General features: G+C 44.1%; 1 protein-coding gene across 35 annotated transcripts in view; it reads right to left on the reverse strand.

Moving 5' to 3' along the window:
* Positions 1-391: 391 nt before the first annotated feature.
* clasp2 (cytoplasmic linker associated protein 2) overlaps positions 392-18,533 on the reverse strand; it is a 57,075-nt gene continuing 38,933 nt past the window's right edge. For 11 of the 35 annotated variants that reach the window (XM_069176866.1, XM_069176862.1, XM_069176859.1 and 8 more), the window contains 22 exons: positions 18,465-18,491; positions 16,879-17,073; positions 16,624-16,668; positions 14,709-14,816; positions 14,279-14,341; positions 13,548-13,654; positions 13,378-13,401; positions 13,052-13,207; positions 12,556-12,647; positions 12,407-12,470; positions 10,608-10,771; positions 9,640-9,718; positions 7,922-8,065; positions 7,105-7,248; positions 6,846-6,952; positions 6,468-6,609; positions 4,519-4,714; positions 4,203-4,396; positions 3,980-4,108; positions 3,533-3,739; positions 3,159-3,275; positions 392-2,040 (listed from right to left, as the gene is read on the reverse strand). In XM_069176866.1, coding sequence (XP_069032967.1) covers positions 1,963-2,040; positions 3,159-3,275; positions 3,533-3,739; positions 3,980-4,108; positions 4,203-4,396; positions 4,519-4,714; positions 6,468-6,609; positions 6,846-6,952; positions 7,105-7,248; positions 7,922-8,065; positions 9,640-9,718; positions 10,608-10,771; positions 12,407-12,470; positions 12,556-12,647; positions 13,052-13,207; positions 13,378-13,401; positions 13,548-13,654; positions 14,279-14,341; positions 14,709-14,816; positions 16,624-16,668; positions 16,879-17,073; positions 18,465-18,491 — 2,582 coding nt within the window. In that variant the 3' untranslated portion in view covers positions 392-1,962. Of the gene's footprint in view, positions 2,041-3,158; positions 3,276-3,532; positions 3,740-3,979; positions 4,109-4,202; positions 4,397-4,518; positions 4,715-6,467; positions 6,610-6,845; positions 6,953-7,104; positions 7,249-7,921; positions 8,066-9,639; positions 9,719-10,607; positions 10,772-11,252; positions 11,256-11,591; positions 11,652-12,406; positions 12,471-12,555; positions 12,648-13,051; positions 13,208-13,377; positions 13,402-13,547; positions 13,655-14,278; positions 14,342-14,708; positions 14,817-16,623; positions 16,669-16,878; positions 17,074-18,464; positions 18,492-18,533 lie in introns of all 35 variants that reach the window. The other 24 variants (XM_069176872.1, XM_069176869.1, XM_069176867.1 and 21 more) reach the window with 12 other exon arrangements.

Here is an 18,533-nt window from a genome sequence, read left to right on the forward strand (position 1 = left end):
TCCAATAAGAATCATTTTTGGATTATCCACCCAAACTGCAGTTGGAAAATAAAATGTCACACTTACTGTGTGCAAAGAGGCGCAGCTGTTGATTAAAAGTGGGGTTACTCCAATAAAGGACAGAGGCACCGTTGCAGTTTTTATGGAAAAACTCGAACCGTATACGTTTTAGATTTCAGTGGATCTCCTGGTTTAAAGTGCATCTAAACGGCAGATTGTTTTTAAACAAATACTGGAAATGGTTTACCACTGATCCACGGTCAGTTAGACAAAGACAAACAGTTTACAATCAAAATAATCAGTCTTTACTGAACTAAAGGAAGACCCACTCATTTCTTATGTCCCTTCGTTCATGAATATTTTGTTCTGCAAAAATGCAAAGAGGCAGGTGTTAACATGATCTGTACAAGTTCTTAACTTTATTGTAAGCACAGCTTTGTAAATGCACGGCGGAAACACAACAGAGAAAACTAGAATGTTACAAGAACAGGAAGGAAAGAGAAAAGTGAGACATGACAATTGTTTTCAGAGCTGTAAATAATACATTTCTACAAATTTCTCAGCAGAGAAAAAGTAATTGAGAGAGAGAGAGAGAGAGAGAGAGAGAGAGAGAGAGAGAGAGAGAGAGAGAGAGACACTACTGCACGCGCAACAGAGGGAGAGAGAAACAAAAAATAAAAACAAGGATGGGCACAGGTGCGCGCGTGCACCCCCCGGGGGGACTTTCCTAAGTGACACTGTTATTGGATATTCCATTTTAATATCATATATAGATACATATCGACTATGTGATAATAAGCCATGTCCTGTCATACTTCATGTAGTAAGCAGCCCACACCCGTCTTCCTCCCAGTGTTGCCCAGAAGTGATCCACGATAAGCTGGGACAAATGGAGGACATCATGGATTTAACTGAAAGGAGCGGACACGGTTCACATTAATTTAAAACCTCAGTCACACTTTTCTGACTGTAAATACGACCCCAATAAAAAGTTATTCTTTTAATTTAGTCTCATGCATAGCCAAGCACACAACGCCTCCTATACTTTGGAATCTGTCTATGTACTGTATTTATTAATAAGGGCAGGCGTGACCCGCTGTGACTGAGTGCTGCGCAGAGTTCGTCGGTCGTACCTTTCAGGCTCTTCAGCACCTTTTTGAAAGAGAGAACGTGTGTTGATGTGTGAGTGAGAAAGAGAAAACTCCAGGTATTAAAAACCGCGGCAGTAAAACCTCGTTGCGTAAAATAAATCCAAACTCAATGACACAATGTAAATTTACATTCCCGTCTCCCCAGCTCCAGTTACTCACTGTTCAAGAAGGAAACAAAGACAGCACCGTTTCTTTGTCGCGTTGCTGTTTGATGAATATTAACCCCCCCCCCCCCGCCCTCCCCCGCCCCCGAAAAATGAGAAGCATGCAGTTGCACCACTTCCTGTTGACATAAAGATGTTGTTCAGAGGGGATACTGTTGCGTTCTGGATTTAAAGCAGAATGGACAGGACGGACATTTCATATCTTCATCCTTGAGTGATCGGTGACAAACCTGGGTGGAGTATGTGACTGCATGTCTGTGTCTGTTTCATCCAAATTTAAGGGTTCAGTTCAGTCTGACATCAGGGTGGATCCTCGATGAGGAGAACTACAACACTCCTCTCCTCTGCACCACAACTCCCATCTTGCAGCGAGGCGGGAAATGTACGAGGAGGTCGTGTACCTACGTATGTGTGTGTGTGTGTGTGTGTGTGTGTGTGTGTGTGTGTGTGTGTGTGTGTGTGTGTGTGTGTGTGTAGATGCTGTGTCTGCTGTATCTGTGGACGTAAGCAGTTTGTTGCCGTGAGACGGTGTTCTGATCTGTGTTTTGTTCTCGTTCTGTGTGGCTGTGATCTCATGAACGGATGCTTTATGCTCGGTGGGGATTGTTGCAGTTCGTCGGTTGCCCTGTGGGACGGCGCCGTCTCTCCTATAGGCCTTCAGATGGGGGTTCACTGCCGCTGGAGCCCGACTGGGCGCGCTTAATGTACAGATTCAGCAGCTTCAACTGCAGAGAAAAACAGAGGAGGATGGACATTTAAATGGACATGTCTGTGCAGGCGAGGAGATGTGAATCCGCAGGAGTAACCGGTTTACCAAAAACATGTCGTTTATAGTTAATGCATCTTAAAATGTTTGTCATTATATGGTACACTGTTTCCCGCACATGGACTACTTGGGTGGGCCACTGTATTAGCAGCCGCCCAAAGATATTTGTTGAACTATATTTTAACGTTTTCTACTATTTCTTCTGTCCGTCCGAGAGAACGAAAACGGTTAACCAGTGGATAAACTCCCCTCGCTTTACTCCTCCTCTACCTCTTCATTCTGCTAGCGCGAGAAGTTGGACGTTTGTGGTCGACGCTTGTCCATTCATAAATTAACCTTGTTTGCTTTTATTTGAATTTTAGTAATGTAACAAATATAGTTATTGTCAATTCTAGTAGCGTCATCCTCACTTCAGTTGTCTCTCCTCTGCTTCGCTGTGTGTGTGTGTGTGTGAAATTTTTTGTTTTTTTTGTTTTTGTTTTTTGGCTGAACCAAAATAGCACGGCCAGTCCCATAAAGTCCCCGAGTGACTGAGGGATCAAAGTTACACTATTGGTCAGCTGAAATGCCATGACATTCTGTAAAATGTCAAATTACAAGTCTTGGTATGTGGTCCAAACATATACCATGACTTTAGATAATCTTCCAGGAGGGTGGCGGAGGGCCGAAATGAATGGGGAAACACTGCATTTCAATTTAGGTAAATCTTACATTTAATGCTTTGTTTCACTATTTTCAATCTATTTTGGCTACATATGAGTTGCACACACTGCAGTAACGTACATGGAATTCAGAAAGAAAGCGTTAATTTAAATATTAGTTTCAACAGAGAAACAAACATTGCTATGAATAGATGGAAGATAACAACAGTAGGAAAAATAAGTCTTGAACTGGTCTCCTGCTGGAATATGTGGAAAGTGTTTGTTTACATTTTTTAATGACGTTCAGAAGAAACTTAAAAGACGCCACAACTTGTGGAGTGTGGAGTCATAAATCTTGTGTATGGTCACCAGGATGACATACAACATATTTTAAGCAATCTGGCTGAATATGAATCCAAGTTTAAAGTCGAGTCACCTTGCTGCTGGAGAGTTGGTTGAGGTGCGGTTTGAGGTCCTCTCCTATCACGGCATGGATGGCCACCAGGCAGAACACACAGGCTTTCCTCACGCTGCTTTCAGAATTGTCGTAACCCTGTTTAACCAGATAAAATAGATTACACAGCTGCAAAGACCTTTGTTCACCACCAGGAGTCATGGAAAGGTGTTCATGTACGAATTTGTAGGTGGTGTGGGAGGGATGGAGTTTCACACATTTTATAACATAAATAAAAATACTTCTGATAACTAAGAGCGACAGATAAAAGTCTCACGTGATTACAATATTCCAAGATGGTAATTTTCAGCCTCCATATTAACAGTTCCGTGTTAAAGACATGAGCAGCGGGTTACCTGTATGAGTCCTGGCACGATCTCGGGCAGCAAGCTAATCAGGCCTTCGCGGGGGATCCTCTCCATCACTTTAGTCTGCATCTTGATCGCAGCCAGGTTGATGGGGTAATCAGCTGACTGGATGATGGGACACAACACCTTGATGCACTGGTCTGGACTGATGGACAACGCTAGCATGGCTGCTGTCTCCTCTGCTGCTCGCACCACCTACAGAAACACAACAAAATCATTGTATTGGAGAAATTTATGGATGAACTGACATCACATTTTATTGAATTGTATGAAGCTGAAATTGATGACCGTCACGGATCCAACAAATACACATTTTTGTTTACTTTAAAGCTTTGACGATGTAATAAAATAAACAAATCTTTTGCATCGTCTCTTCATGCCCTCTGATAAAATCAGCTTGTGATTGAGCTGATTTGTGTGTGTGGATAATCGTACCTCCTTGTGAGGATCTTTGTGAGCCTCCAGAGCCTTCATGATAGTGAGTTCTGCGTAGTTCTTGAACCTCCAGGGCTGCTTGCAGAGAATCTCCCTCAGCACCCGCAGAGCCAGCGTTCGGATCACGTGCTGGGAGTGTAAAAAAGGTTTCAGATCAAAAGAAATACATCTAGTGTTGCTTTTTCTCATTTGGCTGTGAGGGGCTCAAAGCCCGTGTGCGTACCTCTCTGTCACCCATCGTCTCGAGCAGGAGCAGCAGGATGGTCTTAAAGTGTTCGTCCCACACCTGCAGGGTGTTTTCACGGATCAGTTTCAACAGCTCACACAGCGCCGCCTTCCTCTCCTCGATGCGCTCATTGTGATTGGACAACTCCTTGAGCAGCTCGGCCACCAGCTCTGATTGGTCCAGGCTGCTCTCTGTTTACCGACAATTGACCCCCCAAAAAAAAAAAAAAAAAAAAAATCATGTTACAATTATCACAGGATTTGCTCCGTGTGTCGTGCAGTGTGTGATTTTCTGTCAGAATGTGTTTGCGTACCGTCGGTGAGTTGCTCGGAGTCGTCCAGGCTGGTGTCTTTGCGGCTGTGTTTGAAGGGAGAGTCGGAGAAGTGCTCACGGGATCCTCGGGGGCTGGAGGACAGCAGGGGGGTGTTGAGGAGAGAAGTCTTGTTGTCCAGAGCCATGCGGCCGCCGTCCACAGAATCTGACCCTCGGCCATCTATCCCGCTGCTCCCCTGTGAAACAGAGATCGAATCAAAATCCAGATGTCAGAGGACCGTTGTTTCACCAAAGCCCAATTTGTTTTAATTTGTTTTCCTTTAGTTTTCCTGGTTTGTAACTTCTGACACATAGACTCATCACTGTGGAAGAGCCCCGCCCCCTTGCACAGTTCATTTATCCACCGCAGCACAGAGCTCGACCCTCTCAAATCCGCTGGAACAACGAAATAATCTGAACTGATGCGATGGAGTCGCACCTGTCGGTTCAGGATGTGAATTACAAACTTAAGTGCTCAGATATTTACAAATGGAAAATTATAAGTTTCTTAGAGATAGTGAATTAAAATGATACATTTTGTTAACTGCCTGTTGCTTTATTAATTTGTTTATTTACTTTGTGTACATGTTCATTTGCATACAGAGCGAGGAACTGAGATCAGAGAACTCGGTCCATTTATCCGGACTGAAACCAGAATTAAAGTGAGTTTTCACACCAGACTGAACAAAATCAGTCCTAACTGCAGGGCTGTATTATGTTTTTACCTGGTAAACAATGTGTCGAAAGCAAACACTTTATGCGTCTATCAGGACATTTTGCCGAACATTTTCTTAGTTGACAGCATCTCCAGATGTGATAAAAAAACAACAACTCTGACTTGAGAAGGGTGACAAACATTGACCACCAGGTGAGGAGCGGAGCAGGGTGACGAGGTTTACGGTGCTCTTGTTTGTGTGTGTGTGTGTGTGTGTATATTTACACTCAAATCACAAGATGCTACAATCTGAGTGGTGGTTTGATGAGTCAGGTGTGCTGTGACTGGCAGGCTGATGAAATTTGGGCTGGTTGGATTTCAGCTGCATCTCATGGGGGAAATGTCAGGAGGTCACATCTCTTTACTTGAGTACCCTATGTCCTTAAATGGGGCTGTTGTTTGGGGGGGAGGCGGGGGACTGCAATAGGACCTGGCATGACATCTAGAGTCATAAATGTGTATTGAACAAGCATACTATCAAGAAAAGCAAATTGCTCATTGAAGAGACTGTTTTTTTTTGTTGAGGAACAAACAGTAAACATAATTATATCAGTGGGTGTAGGGAACCTTGTCCACAGTTATCGGTACCATTAACACCGAATGTATGTGTCTCAGTTCCCACATTGCATACACAGTGTGTCTGTTTGTGCCTTTGCAAGTCCGGAAAAACATGCTAATGGAATTACATTCACTTTTTGACAAGGGACTGAAATGTGTTTGCTGCAGTGAGTGTTAAAACCTGTCATACATCAAAAGTTAGCACTAATTACTTTGTCATTCCTCACAAACAGTTTTTGACCAGATATTACCTGATTTAAAGGTCTATTTTTTTTTAATATAAATTCACATTTCCGTTCCTTGAGCTTATTTTCCTGAGACTAAGGTATTGAATAAAAGAGCTTTAAGAACTTTAAGAAACTTTAAGAAAATGTTTGGTTCCTTCCCAGCAAGATAAATAAATAAACTAGTTTTATTATGTTCGGTGACAGAATTGGCGCCAGGTAATTTTTAAGCCTACTCATAACTGGACTTCAAACTATCATCTGTAAATAAGTAAGTAAATATAAACAGAATGCAAATTTTTTACTTCAAACCAAAGATGGGGCTGATAATGACATAAGCAACTTCCCAAGTTTTACAGTAGAAGCTGTAAAGCTCTATCGGTTTATATACTTACAGACTGTAAATATGCATCAACACATACAGTATATAATCCCTCTGCCTCCTCCACTCACCTCCTCCCCCTCTCGTCGTTGGACAGGTTCATTCATGTCCTCTTGGCTGCGAACACTGAAGTTCTGAATCGCTTCAGTGACGCCTTTCAGAGAGCTGTAGATGTCCTCTGAGTTCATGTTTTCTGTGTCATAGTCAAATGCACTGCACAGACACGGGAGCAAAAGATATTGTGAGACTTCATTCATACAGGAAACCCACATGTGATACATGTAATATGCTGTCATTTGCAAGGCGTGTATTTGACAAACAGTTGTGACACTTGGAGTCTTCCTGTATATCTTTTTTTTTTTTTTACTTTATAATGGGATACAAATGCAGCATAAAATACTGTGTAGGATACAGGAGTGATTGTACAGTCGATGACTACTTGTTATTACCTTGGTGAGGGGGTGTTCTGGGAGGTGTTAGTGGGGGAAGTGACTGGACTGGACCAGCTGGCAGGAGATCGGGGGGTGTGGCGCGTCATAGGACTGCCCATCGGTGCCTGACAACATGACAAAATAAATCAAAGTTGACACAAAGAAGTGTCGCATGAATGTGACAGGATAATGATTGCCAGCCATCGTGCACGACGTATGTCTGAAGCCCTATCTACTTCTTGTGTGGACTGACACCTTGAGTGGGAGCGTGTTGTACCTGTGCAGCGTTGCCAGTGTTCTTCAGGTGGTTTTGAAGCAGCTTGGTGGCTCCGTCCTGAAAGGTTTTGGGCAGAGCTGCCAGCAGCATGGTGAACTCTGGAGTGTTGAGCTGGAACAGGGAGATTAGCACCGACTGGGCCGCCTGTCACACACAGAATACAAAAAATCCCTCTCATTTAGAAAGACATCTAAAAAGTGTGGCAACTATTGCTAGTTATATAGTAAGTAACTGTGGCAATCATTGTTTTAGGGTGGCATTTAACTCCTTCACACTGTGATTTTGTGCAGTCTTAGACAAAAGATTAAAGTTGAAGATATTGTGATCACTGATGGACGATTTGGAGCTTTGGGGACCAAACACATCCTACAGCAAAATTGCCAGTCGAAATTTGGTCAGAAAAACAGAATACAACATTTGTTGAGCCAGAATACGTCATACTTGACATTTTTGAATAAAGTTAAAGGCAAAAAAAAAATCCACGCACAAACCAAAAGAAGAAAACCTTGAGGAGCAGCATCTTCAGAAAATACAAGTGACGCTGATGTATGAAATGAACTAATGTTCTCATATCTCTTATTTATTCAATTTACATTGCAGCCCCAGGATTCACCACACATTCACCGAAAGACCTGATATGCTTCACATTGATACTGTAAAGTCTGCTGCAGATTGAGACCAAGATTTTATTAGACTGCCCTCCCAGTCACATACAATGTGCTTATGTCACCGTTTCTGTCACAGTCTAAAGGAGCTTTTAGAAAACACACATATGATTACGTGTGTGTGTGTGTGTGTTGAGTGTGTTTGTCTGTACCTTCCTGACATCAGAGCTCTTGGGTTCAGTCGTCCAGGTGATGATGCGGGAGACGGCCAGCCGAGTCTCACTGGAGTTCCCAAAATCTGGAGCTTCCATCTGTAACGTCAGCGTCTCGATGTACTTTAGGATGGCCACCTTCACCTGCAACACAAACACACACATTTATACAACAAACCATGAGTGAGTCGATTGACAACAAAGAAAGTGCATGGCCAACATTCACCTGTAAAAACACAAATACAGTAAAATCAAAATTACAAACACACACACGGATGAAAAAGTGACGACCAATGTTCACAGTCAGCATGTGCAACCACAGCAGATTGTGCGTCTCTTGCAGGTCTGAAAATCAAATAATCTGAGAGATGATCAAAGTAGACTCATATTCATGCTTTACGAAGAAGGAAAACAAATCAGTCAACATAAAAGCGATGACAAATGACGACAAAAAGGAACTAAGAAATGCAAACATCCACCGCAGGCTCCGAAACGCCACAACTAACTCCTGCCCTGATTTTCCTCTATTTCTCTCTCCTCTGTCTCGCTACATGTTCACCTCAAGGACCAGAACTTCCTCCAAATCACTTAGCAGCATCGTGCGCGCCATATAATTGCTCCCCCCGGAGCGCACTGACCTGGGAGGACTGGCTCCAGGCTGTGACCTGCTCGTCTAGAGAGCAGGCGTGGCGCCGCGCTCTGGGGGGGAACAATTTTACCCCGGACCCTGCCCTGCCTCGCCCTCGCCCGCAACACGAGCTCCGTACGGGCTTCAGAGAGAGAGAGGAGAAGCACCGCGTCAATCAACGGAGAGAGACAGGGAGACGGGGACAGGGGAGGGCAGGGAGGGCAGGGAGGGGACAAGAGAGGAAGGTGTGAGAGGCAGGAGGGTGGCTGGAGAGAGTTGAGTAAAAAGATGGGAGAGTAGGCTTAGGCGATGGGGAAATAATCGTTTCTGCCACACAATCCAAGTAAAGAGCTGCGAAACGGGTTGAGCCACATAAACCGATGGTTAATGTTCGATAATACTGTCTAAAATTCAGAGTTTTTTCAGGCCACCGAGCTCCTTCTATTTTTGAGACTACAGACGGCAAAAAGAACCTGTGGAATTTCACCAAGATAATAAAGCTACACTGAAAAGCGAGTCTTCATGAATATCATATCTGCAGCAAGAGAGTGAAACTGTGCTGTTGGGAACAATCTTTTCATTGCCCAAGCCTAATGGGTAGGGAAAGAGGCAGACTGGTAAGGAAGAGTGAAAGGAAGTAGTGAGAATGGGGTTTAACATCAGGCAGGGAAGGGTGTGGGAGGAGTCAGAGTGTCGGGGAGATAAAAGGGTGAGAGGAGTGAGGAGTGATGTAGCTGAAATTGAGGAGAAGAGAAATAAGGGCGGGTGAGGTGATGGTGGATGAGGAGTTTGAGGAGTAAAGCTTGAAGGAAGCCAGTTGTGTGGCTCAATCAATCACTATCCAATCACAGCCCGGGATTCTGTTTTGTTTTTTGGGGACGCAGAGCCAGCATGGGCAGGCAAGGGGTCACATCAGTACAGCAGTTACCATGGTTACAGCATCCGTGAATTTCCAGCTTCATGTGCATGCTTCCCACACACTCCTTCACTCAGACCTTCAAACACTCAGCTCTCTCACATGCTGACACACACACACACACACACACACACACACACACACACACACACACGACATTAGCATCTAATTTACCTTGAGGTTGGGCGTCTGAGTCTGGTCCACAGTAAACCTCATGAGAATAGTAAACTGGAGGTCATTGGGGAAAGACTCTCTGCAAGAGAAAAAAAATACATCCACATTTCAATTCATGTCTGTACGTGACCTATTTCTTAAAAATATGAAAGCAAATTATTTTCACCAGGTGACTTGACAGATTATTACCAGATAGACATTTATGATCATTTTACTACAACGTATGAGGTAAAAAAGTGATTTCTATTATCACTTGTTCTCTTGAAAAATGTATCTGCTAGTCTTACACTTGGAGAAATGCAACGCAGGGAAGGACCCATTCATGTTGTTCACCTTTACAGCTGAAATAACAGACTTTAACTGTCACACTGTCAAGTGATGCCAGGATTAAAAAGTGGCTGACGCTGTGAAGGATGCCATCCCTCTTGTTAGCAAAATTACCAGGATTTATCCCCCTTGGTAACCCTTGCAACCCCACTTCTCCGTCCTTTTGTAGCAATTGAGTACAGTTACAGAAGGGTTGTTTAGTTGAACATGTGCGGAGGCTTGTGCAAGTTAGAAAGTACCTGCCGGTGGATCTGAAAAATCAGTAGCCTAACTGTGCTGTGTCTTCATGAATGATTGAATTCGGTCATCTCCCTTGCTAAAAAATAATGAATAACCTACATGCGCCACTTGATCCCCACCCCCACCACCCACCCATCACCATTTACGCTCAAGATAGTAAAAAAATACATATACATATATATATATATGTATATGTATATGTATATGTATATATATATACATACATACATCAACTGACAGAAATCACTCAAAGCAGGAGTGATGGCACAAACACTTTTCTACCAGCTGTTAACAGAAAACATAAAGCGTGGGTAGAAGAGCAAAGGAATGGTGGCCTTAGAAAAAACACCTTTTTTGATCTTGGCTTCCAGCGTCAGTCTGCATGTGAGTGTGACGCCTACCTTGTGATGTCCAGAGCTCTCTGAACTTTGGCCTGTACGGAGCCCAGCAGGTCCGCTCCCATCTTCTTCAGCAGCTGCGTGAGCAGGACAAACAGCCAGTCCTGCAGGTCGTCCTTATGGACCAGGATGAAATCTACCAGAGTCTCCAGGAACATACTGAACACCTAAACACACACAGACAGTTTAGGTTACACACCGTAACTTAGTCATCCACGTACACTATGCTTCATGCACACACGCACGCGCACGCACACGCATGCATAAAAACTGGATGAAGATTACACTGAGGTGGTATGGTGTGAGAGCAGCATTAGTTTCCATTGTGAAGTTAGTGGTTATTCAATCATTATTGCAGCAGTCCGCCTTCATATCCAATCACCAGTCAGACTTCAAATCACCCAAAAAAAAAAAATATTATTAATATTAGACAATAATAACCACAAGGAGAAGACTACCAATCAGGCTGTACGGTGACCATCTCTGCATGGCAGTGGCTGAATTCAGCAGGACAGTGCAGTTACAGCTAACAATGCACGAGGTGGGTTAGTGATTGTTATGTAGTTGCTTTGGTAATCTATAGCCCAATCAGATTAATGAAGTAGATTTTCATTCAAACACACAGTAACACTGACTGGCCAAACTTACTCTCTACAGAGAGTTCCAGAGTAGTGTGGCATGGGGGGAGAGAGAGACACACATCGGTTAGCATCCTGAGAAAGCATGTACTCCCGAGTGTGAGAGTACACTTATCTTTACTTTCAACTCATCATTTGCAAAATTACTTGAACATCTTCAACCATGTGAGAATCATAACATTGGCGAAATCTCAGAAGATGTTTTGTGCACGTTGGGAAAAAAAAGAAAGAAAGAAATTAAATTAAACGTTGAGAAACATGGGAGATGAGAGAGAAAAGAAGTGGGAGTAGGAGTGGTGTAGGGCAGACAGATGAAGGCAGGAGAGCGATCCATGGTGAGATGCAGTACCTTGAAGGAGGCTGAGCTTATACCGGATTCTGCCGTGCCGTACACCCTGCCGCAGTCTCGCTGAAATTCATCAAATCGTCAAACGTCAAACGAGAGGGAAGGGGGGAGGAGCTCACACACCTCACGACGAGTGCAAGGCAACGGAGCACTTAAGACGCCGGTAGGAAAGTGGCAGTGTTAAAGAGGGCGCACCGCAGCAGGTTAGTCAGAGAGAAGAGCTGGCAGCCCAGATATCTGTCTGTAGGGGCGTTTGAAGTGTGCGAGCGATCAGTGTTGTCGCTTCAGACTGCAGGTAGGGAGGGGAAAGAGAGCGAGGGGGGGTGGAGAGTGCGGGGGGGGGGGGGGGGGGGGGGGGGGAGGGGCGGCAGTGAATGCAAAGAGCGCAGCCAGCAGGACGGCTGCTGAACAGCGACAGAGCAATCCCACAGGAGGGCGGCGAGCGTGAGGTCACACGGAAAGGTCGGGTGTGGCATGCCGTTAGAAAACAGTCCGCTCTGCATGCCTGTGTTTCTGTTGGAGTGTGTATATCCATGCGTGCAAATTTAAGAATACGTTTCAACCTCTTTATCCCGTCTTTATCGTTAGAAGATTATATTTAATATGTGTGGCCGTTGAAATGTGCGTGTTTGCTGAGGAGTTGTAACATTTTCCTTGTTTTGGCAGAATCCGGTACAGTGAAGGATGGTGGAATAAACAAAGTATTTGAAACCAAAGTAAAATCAAAAGTGGGTGAATAATGATTTTTGAGCCATGATGTTATTGAACAGGAGTGCTGTGTCTCTTTGTGCGAGTACTTGCGCTGCATGCATCCATACCTTACTGTGAGGGTCAGCAAACATCCTGGTGAAGATTTCACACAGCCTCTTCAACTCTACCCGACTGCGGACAAAACAGACTCGGTTAGAGAAAAGTCAGCATCATCGATTTGTCCTCTGAAAACACGCTCGTCTGCTCCGCGACCGACCTGAGGGTGCGCTGGTTCTTGAGCAGAGCCTGCAGGCCCAGTAGCCCCTCCTTCCTCTCAGACCAGTTGGCGCTGGCACAGCGGTTGAGCACCTGGAAACACACACACACACACACACACACACACACACACACACACACACACACACACACACACACACAGGCCTGTTAAGACTTCTATATCGGCACAAAGTAAGACGACGAGGACATTTAGCTTAACACTAAAGTGTCATGTCTTTTTTTTAAACACCAATTATTACAAAGTATAAAACCACACTGGGGCTCAATAACATCATCATATTCGCTCATTTATTATGCAACTCATAAAATCTGTGCAAGGATGAACAATGTGCACAATATGTCATACGAGGTCAGCAGCATAACAATTTCTCAAAGCCGTAAATGTTGCTTGGCTAAAAGACAAGATGCACTACAGTGGTGTCTTTCTATTGATGATCTGGTTCCTAGTTCTCTCCTGTGCTGCTGTTGATGCGAACCTCAGCTACATCCTCTGTTTGTCTCATGTAGGTGGGGATGGCTCCCCCGTTCCTGGAGCTGTAGGACCTCTCTGAACAGGCGCTGGATGCGTCGCTGTTGGCGTCGTCGTCAGAATACATTCCGTAGTTCTCGTACCGCCGCCGGGCTGGCTTCTTCTGCGGGTAAAACGAAAAGAACATGAAATGAATCTGAAATGAAAGCGAGGCTAAAAGCAGGCAGGAGAAGAAAGCATGCAGAGACACATCTTAATAGAACACACACACACACAACACGCACACAACACACACACACAACACACAGGTACGAGGCAGGAGAAGGAGCTGACCTTTGATCTCATGTCTCCCAACAGCTGATAGCGTTAAACAAAGGTAGAAGCAGGGTTTAGTTAACACACAGACGCACACTCAAGGAGATGTGAGCTGCACATGGTGACAGCTTAATGCAATGAGCACTCAGTTTTGGCGTTTGTGTGTGAAAGTCTGTAAGTTCTCCTACCAGTGCATCTGCGAGAGCCTCTTCTACATCTGAGCCGGGGTTGAGGACCCTCATGGCACTGACGGAAGAAGAGAGACGACTAGACTGGCTGATTCCAAAACCTGAACCTGAGAGAGAGGCGGTTGCAAAGAGAGGAAGGATGGACAGGAAGACAGCAGGACAAACATGTTAGCAAAAATTATAAATAAAAGAGTCAAGTTTGCAAACTCTCTTCCCCACTCAGCACGTTGTCCTCGCTCGATCCACAATCCAAGTATCTCACTTTCCTCATCATCCATCCTCTGACATTTATTCACACATGCTACATGTTCCCCAGACACAACCCTGTAAGTTAATGGGATGGCGTGTTAGGTGACAATTTAGATGCCACTGGGGGAGACGGTATGATTGACATAAAACGCAGGTGAGCATGTGGGTGTCCCTGCAGAGGAGGTTGCACAGGAGCTAAATACAGAAAACAAATCAGCAGGATGGTTATCAACTGGCAACTGAACGAGCGGAAACATGCGATTCCATCGGAGGGTTTCGACATCCTGGAGCAAAACGGGGAAAAAAACACAACAATGATAGAAACAACTGAAGCTGATGGAGAAGAAAAAGAAACGGACTGATAAAATATAGGAAAAGATGGCCGGCGCTAAAGACAACGAAAAGAAAACGGAGTGGGCCTAAATCAAGGCGAAGGAGGTGGGTAGGTGAGGTACAGAGAAATACATGTACTCAGCCTTCACCTGCAGCCCCAAAAGCATCAGGTGTGTGGAGAGCTCCGGTGGAGCGAGAGTAGCTCCGCGTCGCTGCAACCAAGATTAAAACACACACACACACACACACACACACACATAGAGTTTAACACACGCACACACTTACACAAGACAACACACACATGAACTTCACACTGATTGAGTAGCGTGAGAGAATAGAAAGAAAGGCCGAAAAACATGTAAACACATGCAAGTTTTTTCTACTTTAAACTGTTTAGATTTAGAAGCCTTTTTATTATATAGATAGTTGATTAAAATACGAGGTTAAATCAAAGACCAGAGAGTAACTTTACATGTGAAAGTAAAGGCGTCAATACAGAGACTCCTCATCTCTGATGTCTTACTCATCCTGATTTTACTACTTATCCCTCCTGGGTATCTGTCCTCTGCTGCTACTCACCGAGGGGTGTGAAGGAGCGAACAGGGCTGGCGTCCCGGCTGCTCTCCCTGCTGGCCTCTCTGCTGCAGCCCTGACTCATACTGGGCCGAGGGATACGACTGCCCCGAGCTAACCGTGCAGGTTACAACCGCACGTGGCGGTATGGGAAAAGAGGAGGGGAGAACAGGGGAAAGGCAGAGGAGAAGCGGAGGGAGGAAAAGTTGTAGTGAGAACACAAAGGGACATTAGGAAGAGAAAAAACAAACAAAAGAAGACAACGAAGAAAGACAAACATGTGCAGTGACAAAGAAGAGAAGGGTGAAGGTACGAGAATAAAAACAGAAATAAGACAGAAATGACAAAAGTGACAAACTGGCAGAAACAAGAAAATATGAGAACATGTCAACTGGGATCTCAACAGATTTTAGTTGCTTCTTTTACTTGATTTTCAAGCAAGAATAAGATGTCTGAAACTGCAGCTATTTACAAAGACTACTTTGCCTGGTTTGTTCTTGTTCAGGGCTGCGACAAGCCGTTATTTTTCGTATCAAGTAATCTAGTGACGTTATCTTGATGAATCAGTCAGTCATAAAAGCGTGTAAAATGCTCATCATAGAGTGTTTTGATCTTCAAACCTTGTTTTGTCTGACTGGTTAACCAGCAGAGAAAATCCTCATATTCAAATAAATGAATGTTATAATCGATTATATTATTCATAATTATGTTGTATTTTTTAGCATACAATCACCTGAAACTAAGAATCATTATGTTGTTTTTTTTTAGCTTATAATGAGCTCTTCATATCTACATAGGGAGCAGTTCCTCTACCACAGAGCCTGACATGTTTCTACAGGAGCTCAGAAGGGACAAACCAAACACTGGATCCTCATATTCAAATAAATGAATGTTATAATCGATTATATTATTCATAATTATGTTGTATTTTTAGCATACAATCACCTGAAACTAAGAATCATTGTTTTTTTTGTTTTTTTTTAGCTTATAATGAGCTCTTCATATCTACATAGGGAGCAGTTCCTCTACCACAGAGCCTGACCATGTTTCTACAGGAGCTCAGAAGGGACAAACCAAACACTGGATCCAGTGAGGGCCTTTCCTGCTTTTACTGTCCGAGTGATCTTTGATTAAAGAAATCAACAAAATGAAACTAACCAATTCTCAAAATTTGCTTCAGATTTATTTTCTGTTGATTTGACTTATTATTCAACTGAGTAATTATTTCAGGTTTAGATGAAATGCACCCGAAAGGATATTTTGATATTTGATATTCACATATACACGGGCACTCAGTTTGTGCACGTACGCATGCAGGCACGTAAATACACACACATACACGCACCCACAGACATGCACATACATACAGAATAGAAAAGGAAGTGATCAGAGGTGGATTCAGCGATCAAGGGGGTGGGTGAGGGGAGGAGCTGCGTTTCATCCAGTAGCACTGCAATCAACTTCGCTGTTCACTGCTCTGTTCATCAGCTTCAGCGTCTACGCAGCCAATCAGGGTTAATCACGGCCTACCAAAGGACTACAAAGTAGCGATGAAGCTTTACTGATCCTGCGAGAAGGCTTGTTTTCCGGCCACTGACAACAGGTTAGTAAAGAGCGGGAAAAGGTACGTTGGTAACGCGTGGACCTCTGCTGATCATGGGCCCCCATCACCACAACAACAGCCATGAAGTCAGAGGCCAGTTAGAAAGATGGGCCCTAAGAAGCTGAGGCAGCCAGCGACAGTTTGATGGAGGGAGTTCAATGGCGGGAGAGATTGAGAGATTTGTAGTGATGGATGGAGATAGAGAATGAGGAACAGAGGGATGATTTAAGGATGAAGAGGGAGAGTGAGGATGATAATGGGTCGATTTTAGAGGGAGAGATGGACAGCATGGTGGTCTGGTCGAGGTCAAGGGCTTACCTCCTCTGCTTGCTCCGTTGTAGATGGAACTAATGCTTGAAGGAGCTAGAGGACAGAAGGAGCAGAGAGGAAGGAGGACGGGGAGCGGGCCAGAGGAAGAAAAGGTGGATTTGAGATCGAAGCTTACAGGGTCTCAGTGCGTCAGAGGCAAAGAACTATTTGGTCATCTGAGTTTATGGACAACAGGTATTGAGCAAGCAGATACATAAACAAAGAGAGACTTTTGTTGGTTGAAAATGGTGTTCATGTGCTCACCAACAGACAGGCGGGTCGGGGACGAGTCTCTGGAGCAACCCTGGCTGCGGGGGATGCGGCTGCGTCTGTGTCCGTCCCCGGTGCTTCCAGCCAGCACCCTGTGGGCCCCTGAGCTCATGGTGCTCAGGGCCGTACTCGTTAGCACGCGACCCGGGGAGCCGCTCCGACTGCCGGCTTCAGAGAGATGCAGAGGGACAGAAGAGGACAAAACACAAAGAGAGAAAGTAAAGTCAGTCTTACTGATACAGCGGGGGACATTTAACAAGCTGTGGAGACACATAACCACTCCCCCTCTAATGTGACCATCCTTTAAAAAATGTAAATAAAAAAAAAAATATAACGGTGACTAGTTTTGGATTCATACAAACGACAAAGGCAGCTTCTCCTGCCGTTCACTTAGTGGCACGAGTTTCCAAGCACATTTTGGTAAAGTACAGGTATATTAAAAATAGAGACTGAATTTAACGGCAAACATTACAGTGTTTGATGGCATTGGAAAGAGGATCCACGGGGCTACGAGAGCTACAACCCACAGTGAGTTTACATTTTAAGTAACCTGTTAAAAATAACCCTTCATATAATTGCAATAACAAAGCAAATGAAGCAACAATTTTGACAGCAAGATGGCAAATGTAGAAGCAGCACTCCTGTCTTTCTGAAGATACAGTGGAATAATAATAATAAGAGATTTTTGACCAAAATTAAAACATAAACTTGGAAAACGGCCTCAGTTTCTCTTCCCCATGGTATCCTGTCTCCAAGTGCTATGCCTACAGTGTGTCTCACTCTACAATCACTCTACGTGACTATTAACCTGAGGACAAGCAGTTGAAGAGAGGCTGCTCTGCAGAGCTGGATATTCAGTGTATGAACAGACGTTTGGGAAACAAGCTCCAGTGCTCAACATTTGAAGATGGACCAGACTCTCTCTCAGTGACAGACAAACAAAAAAACTCACCTAAGTCCACATACACACACACACACACTCACACAGTCTTGAGTGTCAAGACTGGTCACACTATGTCTACTTGCCAGACACAAAGCTAAAGAACTTACATACATATATGAATGTAAAGATATACAGTTGCTGACAATTCATAAATCTTATCAGGTAAAGAGCACTTGGATCAACTTTCCCTTGTTTGACCTTGAGACACTTTTGTTGCCCTTTTCTTCCCTCGTCTCATTATATTTACACATACACAAAGCTTTAGACCTGTTGATAAGACAGTGAACTATGTAAAAGTGGTTATTACACCAAAAAGACTACAAAATGGTCAGAATAATTTGATTGGGATGTAAACGTCCTTTTCAGAGGAAAATTTTAAATAAAAATGTATTTCTCAATCTTTCGACTAAATGCAAGCAGAAACATGAGGCTCCCGAAGCAGTGTATTTAGCATGATCATAGAACAGCCATGTATGTTAAAAGTCTGTGACTACAGATCCCAGCATGCCTTAGCCACAGTGGGAGCAGCTTTAAGTGACACTTCTGCGTGCACGTGAAAGAGGGAGGTTTGGGCAACAGAAGAAAGGCAGTAAAGCTAAAGAGAGCGGGGTAAAAAGAAGTAGCGTTGTAATCTTACCACCAACAGGGGTAGCAGACTGAGATCCTGAGCCATTAAGCCCATTGGTTGGGAGGAGGGGGAAAGCAG

Source organism: Embiotoca jacksoni, unplaced genomic scaffold (assembly GCF_022577435.1).
Source record: "Embiotoca jacksoni isolate LCO1_2020_lvr unplaced genomic scaffold, fEmbJac1.0.p SCAF_7, whole genome shotgun sequence".
NCBI classification, from domain to species: domain Eukaryota; kingdom Metazoa; phylum Chordata; class Actinopteri; family Embiotocidae; genus Embiotoca; species Embiotoca jacksoni.